We start from the raw sequence: 17,451 nt of genomic DNA on the forward strand, positions 1-17,451 counted from the left end.
AGAGGCCGCGAAGGATCGAGAAGACTTAGGGCGGTCCTCTGGGAGCTTATGGACCTTGTTGTCAGCCAAGGAGTCCATAAGCTTCTCGAGATCCTTGCCAAAGAGCATTTTATCTTTGAAGGGCAGCGTGCCCAGCCGGGTCTTCGAGGACTGATCAGCCGACCAGTGGCGTAGCCAAAGGAGCCTCTGGGCCGCCACTGCCGAAACCATCGCCTTCGCCTGGACACGGACCAGATCGTAGAGGGTGTCCGATACGTAAGCGGTTACTGCCTCCAGACGTTCGGCTTGTTCTGCCTCACCTGGCGGAAGCTCCCGGGCGCAGATTAACTGTTGGACCCATTAGAGGCCCGCTCGCATCATGAGACTGCTACAGCAAGACGCCCTGACCCTGAAGGCCAGAACGTCGAAGATGCGCTTCAGGTGAGCCTCCAGCTTACGATCTTGTGAATCCTTCAAGGCCGTGGAACCTTCCACCGGAATCGTGGTGTGCTTGGCCACTGCAGAAACATAAGAATCCACCGATGAATATCGCAACAGCTCCAAGCCCTCCTCTGGGAAGGGATAGAGCTTATCCATCGCACGCCCCACCTGAAGCGCACCCTCAGGAGCCTCCCATTCCCGTAGGATAAGGAGCTTAAGCATGGGGTGGAAGGGAAAGGCCGAGGCCGGAGCCCTCCCAGAACCGGGTTCATATCCTTAGGGAGCGAGGCCATTAGATTATCCACGGAGGGACTCTCCAGACCCAGCTCCTGCAAAACAAAAGGGAGGAGGGGCTCTAATTCCTCCTTACGAAAAAGACGGAGGGCTCTAGGGTCATCCCCCTCTGGGGGGGGGCATCCGCCGAATCCGAGGAAGCAGCGGGGTCCGAGGACACGGGAGACACCGGGGGTGGCACCCCCGGGACCACCCGCACCCGAACTGGTCCCTGGGGCTCCGCGGCCGGTCCAGTGGTCAACGGCACTGAACGAGGGATTTTTGGCGGGGGGGGGGGGCAAGGGGGGGGGGCTTTCGTCCAGCTCATGCAGGCTAGCTAGATAAGATTTGTGCATGAGTAGGACGAAATCCGCTGAAAAAGGGACCCTGGATTTGGCAGGGGGGGGGAGAGGGGGGGCGAGAGAAGGTCAGGACCCCCCCCTCCCGGGCACCCGTGGGGGCCAAATCGGGGGTTAAATAAAAAAAATCTGGCCCCCCAGCCCCAGGGAGCACTGAAATCGGCCCAGATGAAAAATCCAAGATGGCGGCCGTTCCCGGGCTCTACCGACCCGGGAAAGGCCTAGCCATGCCGGGAGGAGTGGAGCCCCGGGCTAAATTTGCTTGTCCTGCCGAGGAGGGACCTTCCCCACCCGGCAGGCAAGCAGTGCAGAGGCCCTGCTGCGAAAAACGCGAAGAGGGCAGCCCACAAGAAAGGCAGGCTGCCAGCCGGGACATAGCTAAGCCGCGGCTGAAAAAAAAAAGCTGAAAAAAAAGCTTGATTGACAGCCTGCACAGCAGGAAAGAGCAGGCGGGAAACCTGCTGCCTTCTTGCTGCCGGTTCTAGCTCTACTCTGACCAGAAAAAAATAAAAAAGCTGGTCAACTGCTGCAAATAAGTTAGAGGTAGGTGAGTACCTGCAACATATTGAAAGTTTGAAACTTTTAAACTTTTTTTTTTTTTACTGAGCGCAGCAGCGGGTTAAAAACCCTCTCGGCAGCCAGAGGGGGAACAAGGCCCGGAGAGCGTCGGTCCCCACATCTGGAAGCGTCCACGGACTCAGGACTATGCAGGGAACCCCCTCCTGCAAAAGGGGCAAAGCCCCCCTGAGCCGGGCAAGAGCTGGGAGACGGATGTCTCCCACACAAAAACAGTAAAAGCACTAAAAGGCGGCAAAATTTCCTTCATAGATTTTTTCCTTTGTTTCTAAAACAAGCGGGAATCAAAAGAACTACTTGATTGAGCCGAAAAAGAAAGAAGAGGCGGACTAGCCTACAGCAGAGAACCGAAGGGGAGATGCTGCACCTGCTGGAGACAGACGAATACTGAAGGGGTAGAGGATACGCTCTGTCCTGATATAGGACATCCTTCAAGTTTTAGTCTGTCTCCACCTGCTGGAAAGGAGGCTCAACCCACTGTCTGGACTGATCCGGGTACGTACAGGAAAAAAAGATTTCTAAGCACACTATGTTGCCTATACCGATTACATCCCATGAACTTCAGGAGGTGGCACGCTGGCACAATGCAAGCACTAAGTGTGTTAGCAGTAAATAGTAGAGATCGTGATCACTCTTGGCCAATGAATAAGGTTCATTCCCATCAAGACAAGCGCAAAATACACCCATTTAGAGACACTGCCCCTGAGAAAAAATACTGCTGGAACTATGGGAAAGCCTCTCCTGCTGGAAAGTAGAGAATGTCTGATGCCATCTTTTTCCTTGCCTACGTCCATTCATTGTCACACAAGTATAGACTTTAGCTGACTCTCATTGACTCCTTCCTACCAGCATTAGCTCTTCTTGGTTCACATCTACATCCTCCTGCAAATGAACATCCCCCTTCCTCTCCAAGGCTGCAAAATGTCCATCCACAAACACCTCATAAAGATGTAAGGTTCAGCTTGGCAAATGGATGCAATCTGAAGTGAAATGCATTTTCTTGTGTACAAGTGTGTGCAAGCTCAGCTCTTTGATTTGGATGCCACAAAGTGAATCAAAATGGCAATTAAATGCTTGGCTGTTTATTCAAAATACACCAGACTGGGCAAAGAAATAATCATTTTCAAACATAACACCAAATGAAACACTATGTAATTTTGTTCTGCCCCTGCAACTTTTTCCCCTTCCATATCTCTGGAAACTAGCCCCTCCATCTTTTTTTCCCTGTGACACTAGCAATCCCTCCCTATTCTTTTGACATCCAAACTCACCCTCCACGGGCCTTTAATCCACCATCCCTGCACTTTGGGCAGCTCAAAACAAAGTACAGCTTTTCCTCAGTAATCAATCTGCTTCTGCTCCTTGCCAATCTCCATTTGAGCAGCACTTATTCACGTCTCACCCAACATAAACCCAAATATCTGAAACCTGCCATCAGCTTTCTCACGAAGATTCATGCTTACGGTCTCTTACATTTAAATCAGCAGATGCTGAACTATTCTTATGCCCATAACATGGGCCAATTGGCAACCAAGTTTCAGCTGCTGCATCCTGTCTTCTTCAATGTCTGTTTTAGACCAACTACTCTATCAACAGCTGGAATAGTCCTACTTCCAGGTAGTCTGAAGCCAGCTGGGGATCAGTCATCATAAATAAACTGCTGGATGAACTTCCGTAGAGTGTCAAGATTTTCTTGTGAAGCGAATGTCTCCGAGAGGCGCAGAGTCACTGTAGGACTGCCCACACTCTCCTGAAGCACCTGAAAGCAAAACAAAAGAGAAAACTGTGGCAAGAGAAGCAGAAGTAAAAATGTCAGTGAGAGACAGAGGTGATGAGCAAGATAAACACAAGAAAGGGAGGAGACATGATGGGGCTCCAGGCAGCCTCATCCAGAAGGGACAGGGCTGAGGGACTCTCAGCAAAGCTGCCTCACGTCACAGTATCTCCAATACATCTAGTTTAGTGATACCACTTACCCCAAGCTCTTTGAATGTTCTCACTGCAATCGCAGCCAGACTCCCGAGCATACACTCTAAGAGGAAAAAACAAAATAAAAAAAGACTGACAAGGAGTGCATTTTCAGTTCCCATGGCTCGTTTGAAAGCTTGTGGGAATTTTGGTGGGCAGGTGCAAAGTACACAGGAATTTCATTAGGCATCCTGTCCTAACATGACCCCCATTGCTCACTCTTTTCCTTGCATATGGATGGGGGAGGCAGGAATGGGGCAATTTTCAGAAGGCATCTTTCTATGGGTAAACACAAGGAAAATGTTTTGAAAATTCTCTCATGGTTTTTACGCCTCACTCACCTTCAGTATCCCCTTCCTACAACCAGGAATGCACAAAACTCACTTCAGTACAAGCACTGTACTCGCTCAAGTATCTCCTCCTCCTTCTGGTCACACAGCTCACACTCCAATTTCTCCAGCTTCCCTATCCCAAGTCAGTCTCATGCAGAGCTCACCATGGCATACATACTGCATTATAACAAGCTTTCCCAATCAGTTACAGGCAGAACTTACCATATGAGCCATCTATTCTTGCCATCTTTTGCAAAAACAGCATCAAATGCTCCACATATTCTGCCTCTGGGAGAAAAAAATGGAGTACATTATTCAGAAATATATAAATATGCTTCCTTTTTCTGAAGGCAAGCGTAATCTCCCTTCTTAATCTTCCACCTAAAGCACACTTCCCCCCTCCCCTTCAACCTAGCCAGGCCTCGTCTCACTTCTCCATCCCATATCAGAGCATGTCTCATCTCCTGTCTCCATTCCCCATCCAGGAACATCACCTTCTGTCTCCTTCCTCTACCATGGACATGACTCAATCTCCCCTTGACCACCAGTTCAGGACATGTCTCATCTCTTCTCCAGCCCCCAATTCAAGACAACCTTATCTGCTCTCCCCCATTCCCAAACCTCCCCGTCCCCACCCTGGACTTGCCTCATTCCCCTTCTCCAACCATGATAGATATCTTCCCTAAACCACACACACTTCAGGACAAAAGACTTCCCCTGCCCCCCCCCCCCCAACACAACAGTAAATGATGGAAGATTAAGACCAAAATAGGTCCAGATTAATCCACTTTAGGTAGATGCCCATATAAATTCTCAAAGGCAACCAGACAACACCTTCCTCCTGATCTCTCAATCCTTTTCCTACCACTGCCCTCCAAATCTGTCCCAAACATGCACAAAATGTTTGGGACAAAATGTGTTAGGGTGATGGCCTCCACCACTTCTGCTAGGCCATTTAGCTTCAATTTTGCTTCTTATAAGACCAATACTTAAGTCAACTCCCAGGCCCCCCCTTCTATGTCTTGAGTTCTGTAATAGTTTTCACAGCTACCAAACAGGCCGATTCAGTAAAAACGCGGGAGAGCGGACAAACGCCCGCTCTCCCGGTGCGCGCACCGGCCACTCGCAAATGAGGTGGTGCAGTAGAAACAGGCAAAAGGAGGCGCTAGGGACACTAGCGTGTCCCTAGCACCTTTTAGCCCGGAGCGGCGGCTGTCAGCGGGTTTGACAGCTGACGCTTAATTTTGCCGGCGTCTGTTTTCGAGCCCACTGACAGCCACGGGCTCGGAAACCGGACGCCGGAAAAATTGAGTGTCCGGTTTTCGGCCCGACAGCCGCCGGCCCAATTTAAATTTTTTTTTTTTTTTTTTTACTTTTTACACCCTTTGGGACCTCTGACTTAATATCGCTATGATATTAAGTCGGAGGGTGCACAGAAAAGCAGTTTTTACTGCTTTTCTGTGCACTTTCCCGGTGCTGGCAGAAACTAGTGCCTACCTTTGGGTAGGCGCTAATTTCTTAGAGTAAAATGTGCGGCTTGGCTGCACATTTCACTTACTGTATCCCATGCGCATATCTAATAGGGCCATCAACATGCACAACGATACAGTACAATGCACTCCGTCGGAGTGCATTGTACTGTATCGGCCTGAAAGTTAGCAAGGTTGCTATAAAAAAAAAAAAGTGATCTCCACATGCTCACTGCAGTGAGTTTCAATCATGGTCCCTCCATGCAAGCCAACCCAACCTTCTTGGGATCCCACTGCTATTTAGGGCTGTAACCGCCACCCCACTTAGGTTACCTTAACACCTTTTGGAAACATGTTGCAGTCATACAGCTGCTGTCTTGAGATATCTGCTGCATCATGCAGGTTACCCAAGTGCTTTATTACAATCCTCTTGCCACTAGGGAACCACTGGGTTTATCCCATGCTTCTTGAATTCAGTTATGATTTTTGTTTCCACCTTCTCTGGGAGATCATTCCAGGAATCCACTACCCTTTCTGTGAAAAGATATTTCTTGACATTGTTCCTGAGTCTGCCCCTTTGGAGTGTCATATCATGACCCCCTAGTTCTACAACTTCATTCATATTGAAGTGTTTGTTTTTTATGCATTACTCATATGACTTTCAAATATTTTAAATGTCTCAGACATATCCCCCCCATCTCTCCTCTAGGATATACATGTTCTTAATTGTCATCTAATATGGCTTTTAGTACTGATTCCACACCATTCTGGCTGCCTCTCTCTATCCTTTGAGATGCAGCCTCTAGAACTGAACAGAGTATTTTTTTATTGTGTATTTAGCTAACATCTATTCATTGGTAGATCAAGGCGAGTTACATTCAGGGTCAAATATTCTCTAGGCAAAGTCTCACCAACTACCTGGCATCACCACCTTTTTATTCCTGGTTATGCCTTTCTTCATGCACTTCAGTATCCCTTTGGCCTTGGCCACTAACTTATCACAAAGGTTTGCTACCTTGACATCATGGGACACTATCACTCTGAGGTCTCTCTCAGTGCACATTAGCTTCTCACTTCTCATTGTTTACCACTCCCTTATATTTCTGTATCCCAATTACATGACTGTTTGCCCTGGAAAACTGCAATGCATTAGACCATGCCTCACATTTTCTTAAATCATCTCATTTTGTCTATTCCCTCAGGAATATCCACTCTGTTTAGATGTTAGTGTTATCTGCACAAAGATAAAATTTTCCTAACCCTTCCACATTAACATAGAAACATAGAAACGACGGCAGAAGAAGACCAAACGGCCCATCCAGTCTGCCCAGCAAGCTTCACACACTTTTTTCTCTCATACTTATCTGTTTCTATTAGCTCTTGGTTCTATTTCCCTTCCACCCCCACCATTAATGTAGAAAGCAGTGATGGAGCTGCATCCAAGTGAAATATCTAGCTTGATAAGTTAGGGGTAGTAGGGGTAGTAACCGCCGCAATAAGCAAGCTACACCCATGCTTATTTGTTTTACTCAGACTATGTTATACAGCCCTTATTGGTTGTTTTTCTTCTCCCCTGCCGTTGAAGCAGAGAGCTCTGCTGGATGTGTGTAGTATCAGTTTTTTCTTCTCCCCTGCCGTTGAAGCAGAGAACTATGCTGTATATGCATAGAAATTGAAGTAACAGGCTTATTTGATTTGGGGTAGTAACCGCCGTAACAAGCCAGCTACTCCCCCCTTTGTGAGTGCAGATCCTTTATTCCACATTTCCTCTTGCTGTTGAAGCTAGAACGATGTTGGAGTCACAGTAAGCATGTGTACGTTTATTGAATAAGGGTATTGTCTCCAGGCAGTAGCCATCATTCTGGCGAGTCACCCACTCTTCATTGGCGGCCTCTTGACTTTATGGATCCACAGTGTTTATCCCACGCCCCTTTGAAGTCCTTCACAGTTCTGGTCTTCACCACATCCTCCGGAAGGGCATTCCAGGCATCCACCACCCTCTCCGTGAAGAAATACTTCCTAACATTGGTTCTGAATCTTCCTCCCTGGAGCTTCAAATCGTGACCCCTGGTTCTGCTGATTTTTTTCCTACGGAAAAGGTTTGTCGTTGTCTTTGGATCATTAAAACCTTTCAAGTATCTGAAAGTCTGTATCATATCACCTCTGCTCCTCCTTTCCTCCAGGGTGTACATATTTAGATTCTTCAATCTCTCCTCGTACGTCATCCGATGAAGATCCTCCACCTTCCTGGTCGCCCTTCTCTGTACCGCTTCCATCTTGTCTTTGTCTTTTTGTAGATACGGTCTCCAGAACTGAACACAGTACTCCAGGTGAGGCCTCACCAAGGACCTGTACAAGGGAATAATCACTTCCCTTTTCTTACTCGATATTCCTCTCTCTATGCAGCCCAGCATTCTTCTGGCTTTTGCTATAGCCTTGTCGCATTGTTTCGCAGACTTCATATCATTAGACACTATCACTCCAAGGTCCCTCTCCTGCTCCGTGCACATCAGCCTTTCCCCCCCCATCGAATACAGTTCATTCGGGTTTCCACTCCCCATATGCATGACTTTGCACTTCTTGGCATTGAATCTCAGCTGCCATATCTTCGACCACTCTTCCAGTTTCCTTAGATCCCGTCTCATTCTCTCCACTCCTTCCGGCGTGTCCACTCTGTTGCAGATCTTAGTGTCATCCGCGAAAAGACAAACCTTGCCTTCTATCCCGTCCGCAATGTCGCTCACAAAGATATTGAACAGGACCGGTCCCAACACCGATCCTTGCGGTACACCACTTAAAACCGCTCTCTCTTCAGAGAAGGTTCCATTTACCATCACACATTGTCTTCTGTCCGTCAACCTTAACACTTAACAAAGATCGTGAGCAGAACCGGCCCCTGAGGCAGTCCACTAATTCCATTTCTCTCCTCAGCTTGAACTCTATTCACCATAACCCTCTGTTGTCTAACACTCATCCAATATTTAATCCATTCCACCATCTTAAAACCCAGCTCCAGGCTATTTTTTTTTTTTTTTTTTATCAATAAGCCTTTTATGTGGGAGAGCATCAAAAGTTTTGCTGAAATCCAAGCAATCCACATCTAGCACAAGCCCTTTATCTAATTCTCTAGACAGCCAAATGAAAAAAAATCAATCCAACTTGTTTAAAATGATCTGCCTCTGTTAAAACCATACTCCCTTGGATCCTGGAAACCACTGGATTATAGCTAAGTTTACTTTACTTACCTTCAATAGAGTTCCCATTAATTTTCCCACCTCCAAGGTAAGACTAAGTGGCCTACAGTTTCCAATTTCCTCTTTGTTAACACTTTTATTTTGTGAATAGTAGTTTATTAACCATCAGAAACCAAGTACAAATTCCAACTGTCACATAACTTTTCAGATTATAAGTTTTTGGTACATATACTACAGGATATGTGAAACAGATATAAACATTGAGGTTATATAAGAATGCATAAATCTTGTAACTTCAAGTGTCATTCAGGTTGTCCACTTTGGAGATGACTTAAGTAAGTAGTAAGTAAAATAATGGGTCTCTGAGGGTTATCATGTAGACAGGCGGTTAGACTGAATCACAAGCCTAATGATGATCCTTTTCTCCACGTTTGGTACGGAAGCCAAATCGCAGAGAACTTTGTGATTTTACGATGTTTGCATGCTGTTAGTTTGTAAAGCTTGCACATCTGATCCACTTTAGCTAAAAGCATACTGGTGGGATGGTACCTCAGATTTTTTCCAATGTACTGCTATCACACACCTAGCTGCTATTAGGATTTGATGTGCCAATAACCAATCAGTTTTAGGGCAATCCATGGGTACATTCAGCAACGCATTTTCTGGAGATAGGACCGTATTTATGTTCAGAATTTGCTTTATGAGCTGATAGCATGCTTCTGGGGGACAGTCAATCACGGGACAGTACCACCACATGTGGAAGAACGTAACCTACTGCCGCAGCCCCGCCAGCATTCATCTGTACTGTTAAGCCTCGCCACATGTAATGTGACCGGTATATAATACCAATGTAGCAGTACTTTATAGCTGTTTTCAATAAGAGATGCTGATATGGAACTTCTTTTCGTGTTAATAAAAATTAAGTCCCATGTGTCGGTCTCTAATTCTTTTCCTAAATCACCCTCTCAAGCTGTCATGTATGTGGGTTTTGATTAGGATCAGTATTGAGAAAATTATATATCTTAGAGATGGTCCCTTTTATCCGGTCTGCATGTTTGCATCATCTTTCTAGTTGAGTTTTCCCTTTAAGAAGATCCTCTCTGATATCCCTAGAATGAAGGAAGTGACAAATTTGGGCATAGGAGTAAGCATCTCCATCTTGGAGTCGGTATCTATCTTTAAGGGTCTGGAAGGTAAGAAGACTCTCCCCTCTCCCAAACATTACTCATCGTCAGAATATTGTTTAGCTTCCATGTTTTAAATCCTGGGGATCCATCCGGGGGTGAAAGATCTATTGTGAAACAGGGAAGAGCTGAAAATGTACTGCCTATTACCCACCAATTTAATTTGCCACTTGGAGGAGAAGTCCATTACCTGCTATTAAGTTCACTTAGAGAATAGCCACTGCCATTAGCAATGGTTACATGGAATAGACTTAGTTTTTGGGTACTTGCCAGGTTCTTATGGCCTGGATTGGCCACTGTTGGAAACAGGATGCTGGGCTTGATGGACCCTTGGTCTGACCCAGTATGGCATTTTCTTATGTTCTTATGTTCTTATGCCATACTGAGTCAGACCAAGGGTCCATCAAGCCCAGCATCCTGTTTCCAATCCAGGCCATAAGAATCTGGCAAGTACCCAAACACTAAGTCTATTCCATGTTACCGTTGCTAGTAATAAGGGTGGTTATTATCTAAGTCAACTTAATTAATAGCAGGTAATGGACTTCTCCTCCAAGAACTTATCCAATCCTTTTTTAAACACAGCTATACTAACTGCACTAACCACATCTTCTGGCAACAAATTCCAGAGTTTAATTGTGCATTGAGTGAAAAAGAACTTTCTCCGATTAGTTTTAAATGTGCCACATGCTAACTTCATGGAGTACCCCCTAGTCTTTCTATTATCCGAAAGAGTAAATAACCGATTCACATCTACCCGTTCTAGACCTCATGATTTTTTGTTTTTTGTGTGTATTGTTTTTATTGGGTTTTTTTTTTAACACATATACAACAGCATACAAAATAGACTCCATGAGAGAGCAAATTTTACAACTGACAATACTGCATAACAGAACAGATATCAGTAGTTAGACGTGCAGCAGTTATGCTAATCATATGATGAATAACAAGTAACAACAAATACCATTAATTCCAGTGTGAGGATAGTGAAACTAAAATGAACTGTTAAGCAGGTCACATAAACAGGTCTCTCAGCTCCAGAAATCATCCTGCAAGTATGATACCTGCTGGGTGTCTCTTGTCCATATCTAAGTATATAAATGGTAAAATGAACCTAGTATGCAAAATAACCCATTTGACTTTGTCCATGTAGGTTAATCCCCCCCCCCCCCCCCCCCTCCCCTCCCCTCAACTTATCCTACTTATCAGGAGAAAAGCTGGTCTATCCGGTATGCTGTAAGAGCAGTGGAATTCAGTCTGGTCTGGTAGCCACAGATATTCAATCTCTGTTGATGAATGAGAATGAGAAGTAGCTTGGCCTTGAACAGCTCAACAACCTGGGATATGGCAAACAAGTACACGCTGTTGGACTGGGTGAACAGATCGTTAAATTGTAGTGTAGAACTGCAGTTGGGGATACTAAAATTTAGAAGGCTAATGTGCCCCTGAGGATACTTGTATCTTGGGTTGTAAATAGTGTAAGAAGGGGGCCCAGACCTTCGTGTCATCCGTCGGGTTTGAAGGCCTTTGATGATGTAGGAGGTACAACTCGTGAGTGCACAGTCGCAGCATCTGTCTGAACCACAGGTCTTGAGTAGGGGGCTGGTCAGCAAGATAATGGTGTAAAATTACCTTTTTCCCTGTTACTGCTGCTTTAGCCAGAAAAAGGGACCTGTAAGCTAATGACGTTGGGCGAATAGAAACCTGAACTCCAAATAACCACATATTTGGGTCTAGTAGAAGGTCACACTTCCAGAGGGACGTGCAAAAAGCATGTATGTTCTGCCAGTACTTCTGTATGAGGGGGCAATCCCAAAAAACATGGAAATAAGATCATTGGGCTTGACCACATTTTTTACACATCGGGGAATCACAAAGGTGGAATTTAAAAGCCAGTTTGGGAGATAGGAATCCCTGCCACAAGAACTTGTATTGTGTTTCCCTTAGATCTTCATTAATGGTAATACATTGAATCTTAGAGAAGGCTTTCAGAAAAGTCTCATAAGACAGAGTAAACAATGGCCACCTTTCCCATTTCACAAATAGTGCTCGTAGAGCAGGCGCCTCAGAGCTGAAACTCATCAGGTCTTTATAAAAAGTGGATATCTTTGGGCCCTTTAGGGAAGTACATAAGAATTCCTTCATGGCTTCAGTACTTCTCAACGTTTGCCAATTAGCCGAATGAAGCTGCATAAAATGTCTAATTTGCAAAAAGGCATAAAAATCAGCCTTGGGGAGGGAAAAGTGAAGTTGGAGCTCCGAAAAACTATATATCATTCCCGTCAAGGGTTGAATTAATTGATACAGGTAACGAAGGCCCTTACTCTGCCAACTTAGGAATGGAGAAGTCCCCAATCCCGGAGGGAAAAGCGTGTTATTAACCATGGTAAACACAGGCGTCACACCCAGTGGTTGATGTAACAGTTTACATAGTTGGGCCCAAATTTTTCGGCAAGTCACAACCAGCAAATGGGTCTTTAGAAAAGCAAGGAGACTCTTTTGATCCATGTGCAGAAGAGCATTTAGAGAACCTACTCCATACCAAGCAGTGAGGTGGTGGGTAGGTGTAAATTTGGATGTATCAAAAATCCAGTCATGGATAAATCGTTAAGTTACACGCTAGATTATATTGAGCCAGATGAAGGCACCCCAAACCCCCCATTTTAATGGGCAGGTGTAAAATGTGGAGAGGCATGCAGGCTCCCCCCCCCCACAAAGAAACAGCCGAAGGGCTTTGTGAACACTAAGAAGATCCCTTGAAGAGAGACATATGGGAAGCATTTGTAAAATATAGAGCCATTTTGGCAAGATGATCATTTGGTATAAATGTATACGGCCCTTCAGTGACAATGGCAAACCTTGCCACCGTTTCAGCATCTCATGAGTGTACTTCAGTTTTGGGGCTATATTGATGTGATAAAGAGATTCGAGGGAAGCTGGGATCCTAACACCAAGATATTTAATTTCTTTATGAGCCCAACGTAATGGGAATTCGCCGTTCCAAGTTGTGTGGGTAAGGTTCGTAATGTCCAGGGCTTCGGATTTGTCCGTGTTAATCTCTAGCCCCGCAAAAGAACCAAACCGCTCTTGTATGGACAACAGAGGAGTCAAAGATGTATCAGGGTCAGTCAGGAACACAAGGACATCATCGGCAAAGGCTGCCACCTTGAATAGCTGTTGTGCTCTTTCAAATCTCTGCACCTCACGAGCGGCCATAATCTTTCGCAAAAGTGGATCAATAGTGAGGATATACAGGAGTGGTGACAGGGGGCAGCCCTGTTGTACTCCCCTTTGGACAGAAACGGTATCCGAACATACATTATTCACTATGATGCATGAGACAGGTGACTCATAAAGTAGCTGAACATAGTGAATAAAGTCTCCCCCAATTCACACCTGGACAACACTGAGAACATATATGTCTATGACACCCTGTCAAAAGCCTTCTCAGAGTTGAATTCTATAGCTAGGGCTGGAATACTCTGCTGCTGGCAAAACGTTATTGCCGATAACAGGTTTAATATGTGGCTCGTGGCGGAGCGACCTTTAACAAAGCCCACTTGTTGTGCCGAAATTAAATGGGGAAGAATCAGATTAAGCCGTTCCACCAATACTTTGGCTAAGATTTTTAGATCACTGTTGAGGAGAGAAATAGGCCTATACGATTCCGGTTTTTCTGGATCCTTCCCAGGTTTAGGGAGTATGATAATGTGGACACTGTTAAATTCTTTTGGAAAAGACTTGCTAGCCAATCTAGCAGCATAAAACTCAGTCAACGGAGCTGCAATGTACTATCTAAGCATCTTATAAAAATCATATGAGAAAATCTCATCATATGAGAAAATTTCTCATCATATGAGAAAATCTAAGCATCTTATAAAAATCATATGCCAAAGGACATCGTGTTAATTATTTGCACCACCTCGTAGGGTTGAATAGGGCAATTAAAAAAATCCCGTTGAGAAGAAGTAATGGTTAGCAGTGGGATATCGGAGAAAAATTCTTGTTCATGACTGGGGGGTGGCTCCGGGTCTGCCCTGTACAGGTTGTCATAAAAAATGCGAAAAAGCTCACAATGTCCATGGTTTTTAGACACCTGGTGTCCCTGCTGGGAATGTATTGCTTGAATCGTGGTCTTGGGTTCTATAGGCCTTTACTAAATTGGCTAGCAGTCTACCCACTTTATTACCAAATTTGAAGTAGTTATGTTGAGCAACCTGAAGCGCTGTTCCCGCCTGGATATGTAACACGGTGTTGAGTTGATTGAGTAGATTAAAATAGGACTTCCTAGTCTCCTCAGAGGGGTTAGTAAGCATCGTGTGCCGGGCTTGTTTGGTGAGGGAATCCAATCTCAATATTTCTTTATTGATACGCTTGAATCTGGCACTGGTGTACCCGATAATCTCCCCCCAATGACAGCCTTACCCGCTTTCCCAATACAAGTGAGGTTCATTGACGTGCTGAGCATTATCCTTGGTATATTCTAACCATTTGTCCCTTAAAAATTTTTGGAAATCCTTGTCCTTGTGGAAATTTCCATGGAGTCGTCCCCAGTCGTTGTGCGGTCAGTGTCAGCATCACAGAAATGGGGGAGTGATCCGAAATAACCGGAGTTTCAATATTCGCTTTACATTTTAGGAAAGGCTTCCTCTGCCACTAAAATGTAATCTATGCGTGAAAAAGAACCATGTGGGTGTGAGAAAAAAAGTGTAATCCTTTTCTGTGGGGTGAAGGGTTCGCCACATATCGATGAGCCTCAGCAAAAGAAATCCACCCCTTCCCCTCGAGGACCACCTGCCATAGATCTATCCAAAGTCCCATCCACCGCACATTTAAGGTCTCCTGCTGGTAAAAGCATCCCCATTTTGTGAGTCAGAACCACGTTAATGAACGTTTTCAAATAATGTTGTGGATTAATGGTAGAAACATATACATTACAAATGGTAACAAGGATTCCCTGCCATATGCCAGTCACTAACACATATCTACCTTCTGGGTCTGACACAGATTTTTCCAAGACAAAATTCACCATTCCCTTTCTAATAATTCCCAACATTCTGTTTGCTTTTTTGACTGCCGCAGCACACTGAACCAACGATTTCAATGTGTTATCCACTATGACGCCTAGATCTCTTTCTTGGGTAGTAGCACCTAATATGAAACCTAACATTGTGTAACTATAGCATGGGTTATTTTTCCCTATATGCATCACCTTGCACTTGTCCACATTAAATTTCATCTGCCATTTTGATGCCCAATTTTCCAGCCTCACAAGGTCTTCCTGCAATTTATCACAATCTGCTTGTGATTTAACTACTCTGAACAATTTTGTATCATCTGCAAATTTGATTACCTCACTCGTCGTATTTCTTTCCAGATCATTAATAAATATATTGAAAAGTAAGGGTCCCAATACAGATCCCTGAGGCACTCCACTGCCCACTCCCTTCCACTGAGAAAATTGTCCATTTAATCCTACTCTCTGTTTCCTGTCTTTTAGCCAGTTTGTAATCCACGAAAGGACATCGCCACCTATCCCATGACTTTTTATTTTTCCTAGAAGCCTCTCATGAGGAACTTTGTCAAATGCCTTCTGAAAATCCAAGTACACTACATCTACAGGTTCACCTTTAATCCCTTCAAAAAAGTGAAGCAGATTTGTGAGGCAAGACTTGCCTTGGGTAAAGCCATGCTGACTTTGTTCCATTAAACCATGTCTTTCTATATGTTCTGTGATTTTGATGTTTAGAATACTTTCCACTATTTTTCCTGGCACTGAAGTCAGGCTAACCGGTCTGTAGTTTCCCGGATCGCCCCTGGAGTCCTTTTTAAATATGGGGGTTACATTAGCTATCCTCCAGTCTTCAGGTACAATGGATGATTTTAATGACAGGTTACAAATTTTTACTAATAGGTCTGAAATGTCATTTTTTAGTTCCTTCAGAACTCTGGGGTGTATACCATCCAGTCCAGGTGATTTACTACTCTTAAGTTTGTCAATCAGGTCTACCACATCTTCTAGGTTCACCATGATTTGGTTCAGTCCATCTGAATAATTACCCATGAAAACCTTCTCCAGTACAGGTACCACCACAACATCCTCTTCAGTAAACACCGAAGAAAAGAAATCATTTAATCTTTCCGTGATGGCCTTATCTTCTCTAAATGCCCCTTTAACCCCTCGATCATCTAACGGTCCAACTGACTCCCTCACAGGCTTTCTGCTTCGGATATATTTTAAAAAGTTTTTACTGTGATTTTTTGCCTCTACGGCCAACTTCTTTTCAAATTCTCTCTTAGCCTGTCTTATCAATGTCTTACATTTAACTTGCCAACGTTTATGCATTATCCTATTTTCTTCTGTTGGATCCTTCTTCCAATTTTTGAATAAAGATCTTTTGGCTAAAATAGTTTCTTTCACCTCCCCTTTTAACCATGCCAGTAATCGTTTTGCCTTCTTTCCACCTTTCTTAATGTGTGGAATACATCTGGATTGTGCTTCTAGGATGGTATTTTTTAACAATGACCACGCCTCTTGCACACTTTTTACTTTTGTAGCTCCTCCTTTCAGTTTTTTCTATTTTTCTCATTTTATCAAAGTTTCCCTTTTGAAAGTTTAGCACGAGAGCCGTGGATTTGCTTACTGGCCCCCTTCCAGTCATTAAATCAAATTTGATATTATACTTTCATAGTGGTTTCAATAGTTGGAGGTACTGTACCGCCGGATATCCAGGTAATTTGCGGCTGCCAGGTTGTTGCCCAGAGTGGCATTTTGCCTACTATATTTGTTCAATATCTACCAAATGTTTCCGCTCCTCCTTTTTTTGTCCAATCTATGATTGCCCTGATTTGTGCTGCCGCAAAATACTATCCTAAATGCGGAACTCCCAGACCTCCTCGTAATTTATGACTATATAGAATTCCTCTTGCTACTCTAGGGGGCTTTCTTTTCCAGATGAAAGCAAACAGCTTTTTTTGCTGTTTTGAATGCAGCAATAGACACATGAATTGGGAGTGTCTGAAAATGTTTAAAGCAATTTAGGAAGGACGCTCATTTTATTGCAGCAATTCTGCCCATTCAAGTTAACTGAATTCTGGACCATTTGTCTAAATCAGTAAAGATTTTAGAGGTGAGTGGTGTATAATTTAAATGAAATAATTCCTCAACTTTGTTGCTGATTAGAACACCTAAATATTTTATTTTATGAGTGGCCCATTTAAAGGGAAATTTTTGCTTTAGCCCAGCTATTTCTTCTGGGTGTAGGGAGACATTTAAAATCTCAGATTTATCAAGGTTTAGTTTAAAGCCAGAAACTGAGCTGAATTCTGATAATATATCCACTGCTCTTGCAAGAGAGCGTAGCGGATTTGATAGTGTAAATAAAATGTCGTCAGCGAATAAAGACATCTGGTAATCTACGCCTCCTACTTCAATGCCTGTTATGGATGGGGAGGACCGAATTTTTATAGCCAAAGGTTCTAAATATAATGCAAATAGCAGCGGCAATAATGGGCATCCCTATCTTGTTCCTCTCTCTATGGGAAACGTATCAGAGTATGCTCCGTTTACTTTGACGCATGCTTGGGAGAGTCATATAATTTAGATAACCATCGCATGAAAAAAGGCCAAAGTTCATTTTCTCCATAGTGTGATACAAATATGACCAGTGAACCATGCC

The 17,451-nt window shown here is 44.1% G+C and overlaps 1 protein-coding gene across 2 annotated transcripts in view; it reads right to left on the reverse strand.

Moving 5' to 3' along the window:
* Positions 1–2,706: 2,706 nt before the first annotated feature.
* The window catches only part of GPAT2 (glycerol-3-phosphate acyltransferase 2, mitochondrial), a 462,570-nt gene continuing 447,825 nt past the window's right edge, over positions 2,707–17,451 (reverse strand). For both annotated transcript variants that reach the window (XM_029604447.1, XM_029604446.1), the window contains exons 20-22: positions 4,151–4,216; positions 3,605–3,660; positions 2,707–3,387 (exon numbers count right to left, since the gene is read on the reverse strand). In XM_029604447.1, the coding sequence (XP_029460307.1) occupies positions 3,268–3,387; positions 3,605–3,660; positions 4,151–4,216 (242 nt within the window). In that variant the 3' untranslated portion in view covers positions 2,707–3,267. The remainder of the gene's footprint in view (positions 3,388–3,604; positions 3,661–4,150; positions 4,217–17,451) is intronic.

The sequence above is a fragment of the Rhinatrema bivittatum genome, chromosome 5 (genome assembly GCF_901001135.1).
Source record: "Rhinatrema bivittatum chromosome 5, aRhiBiv1.1, whole genome shotgun sequence".
Lineage (NCBI taxonomy): Eukaryota > Metazoa > Chordata > Amphibia > Gymnophiona > Rhinatrematidae > Rhinatrema > Rhinatrema bivittatum.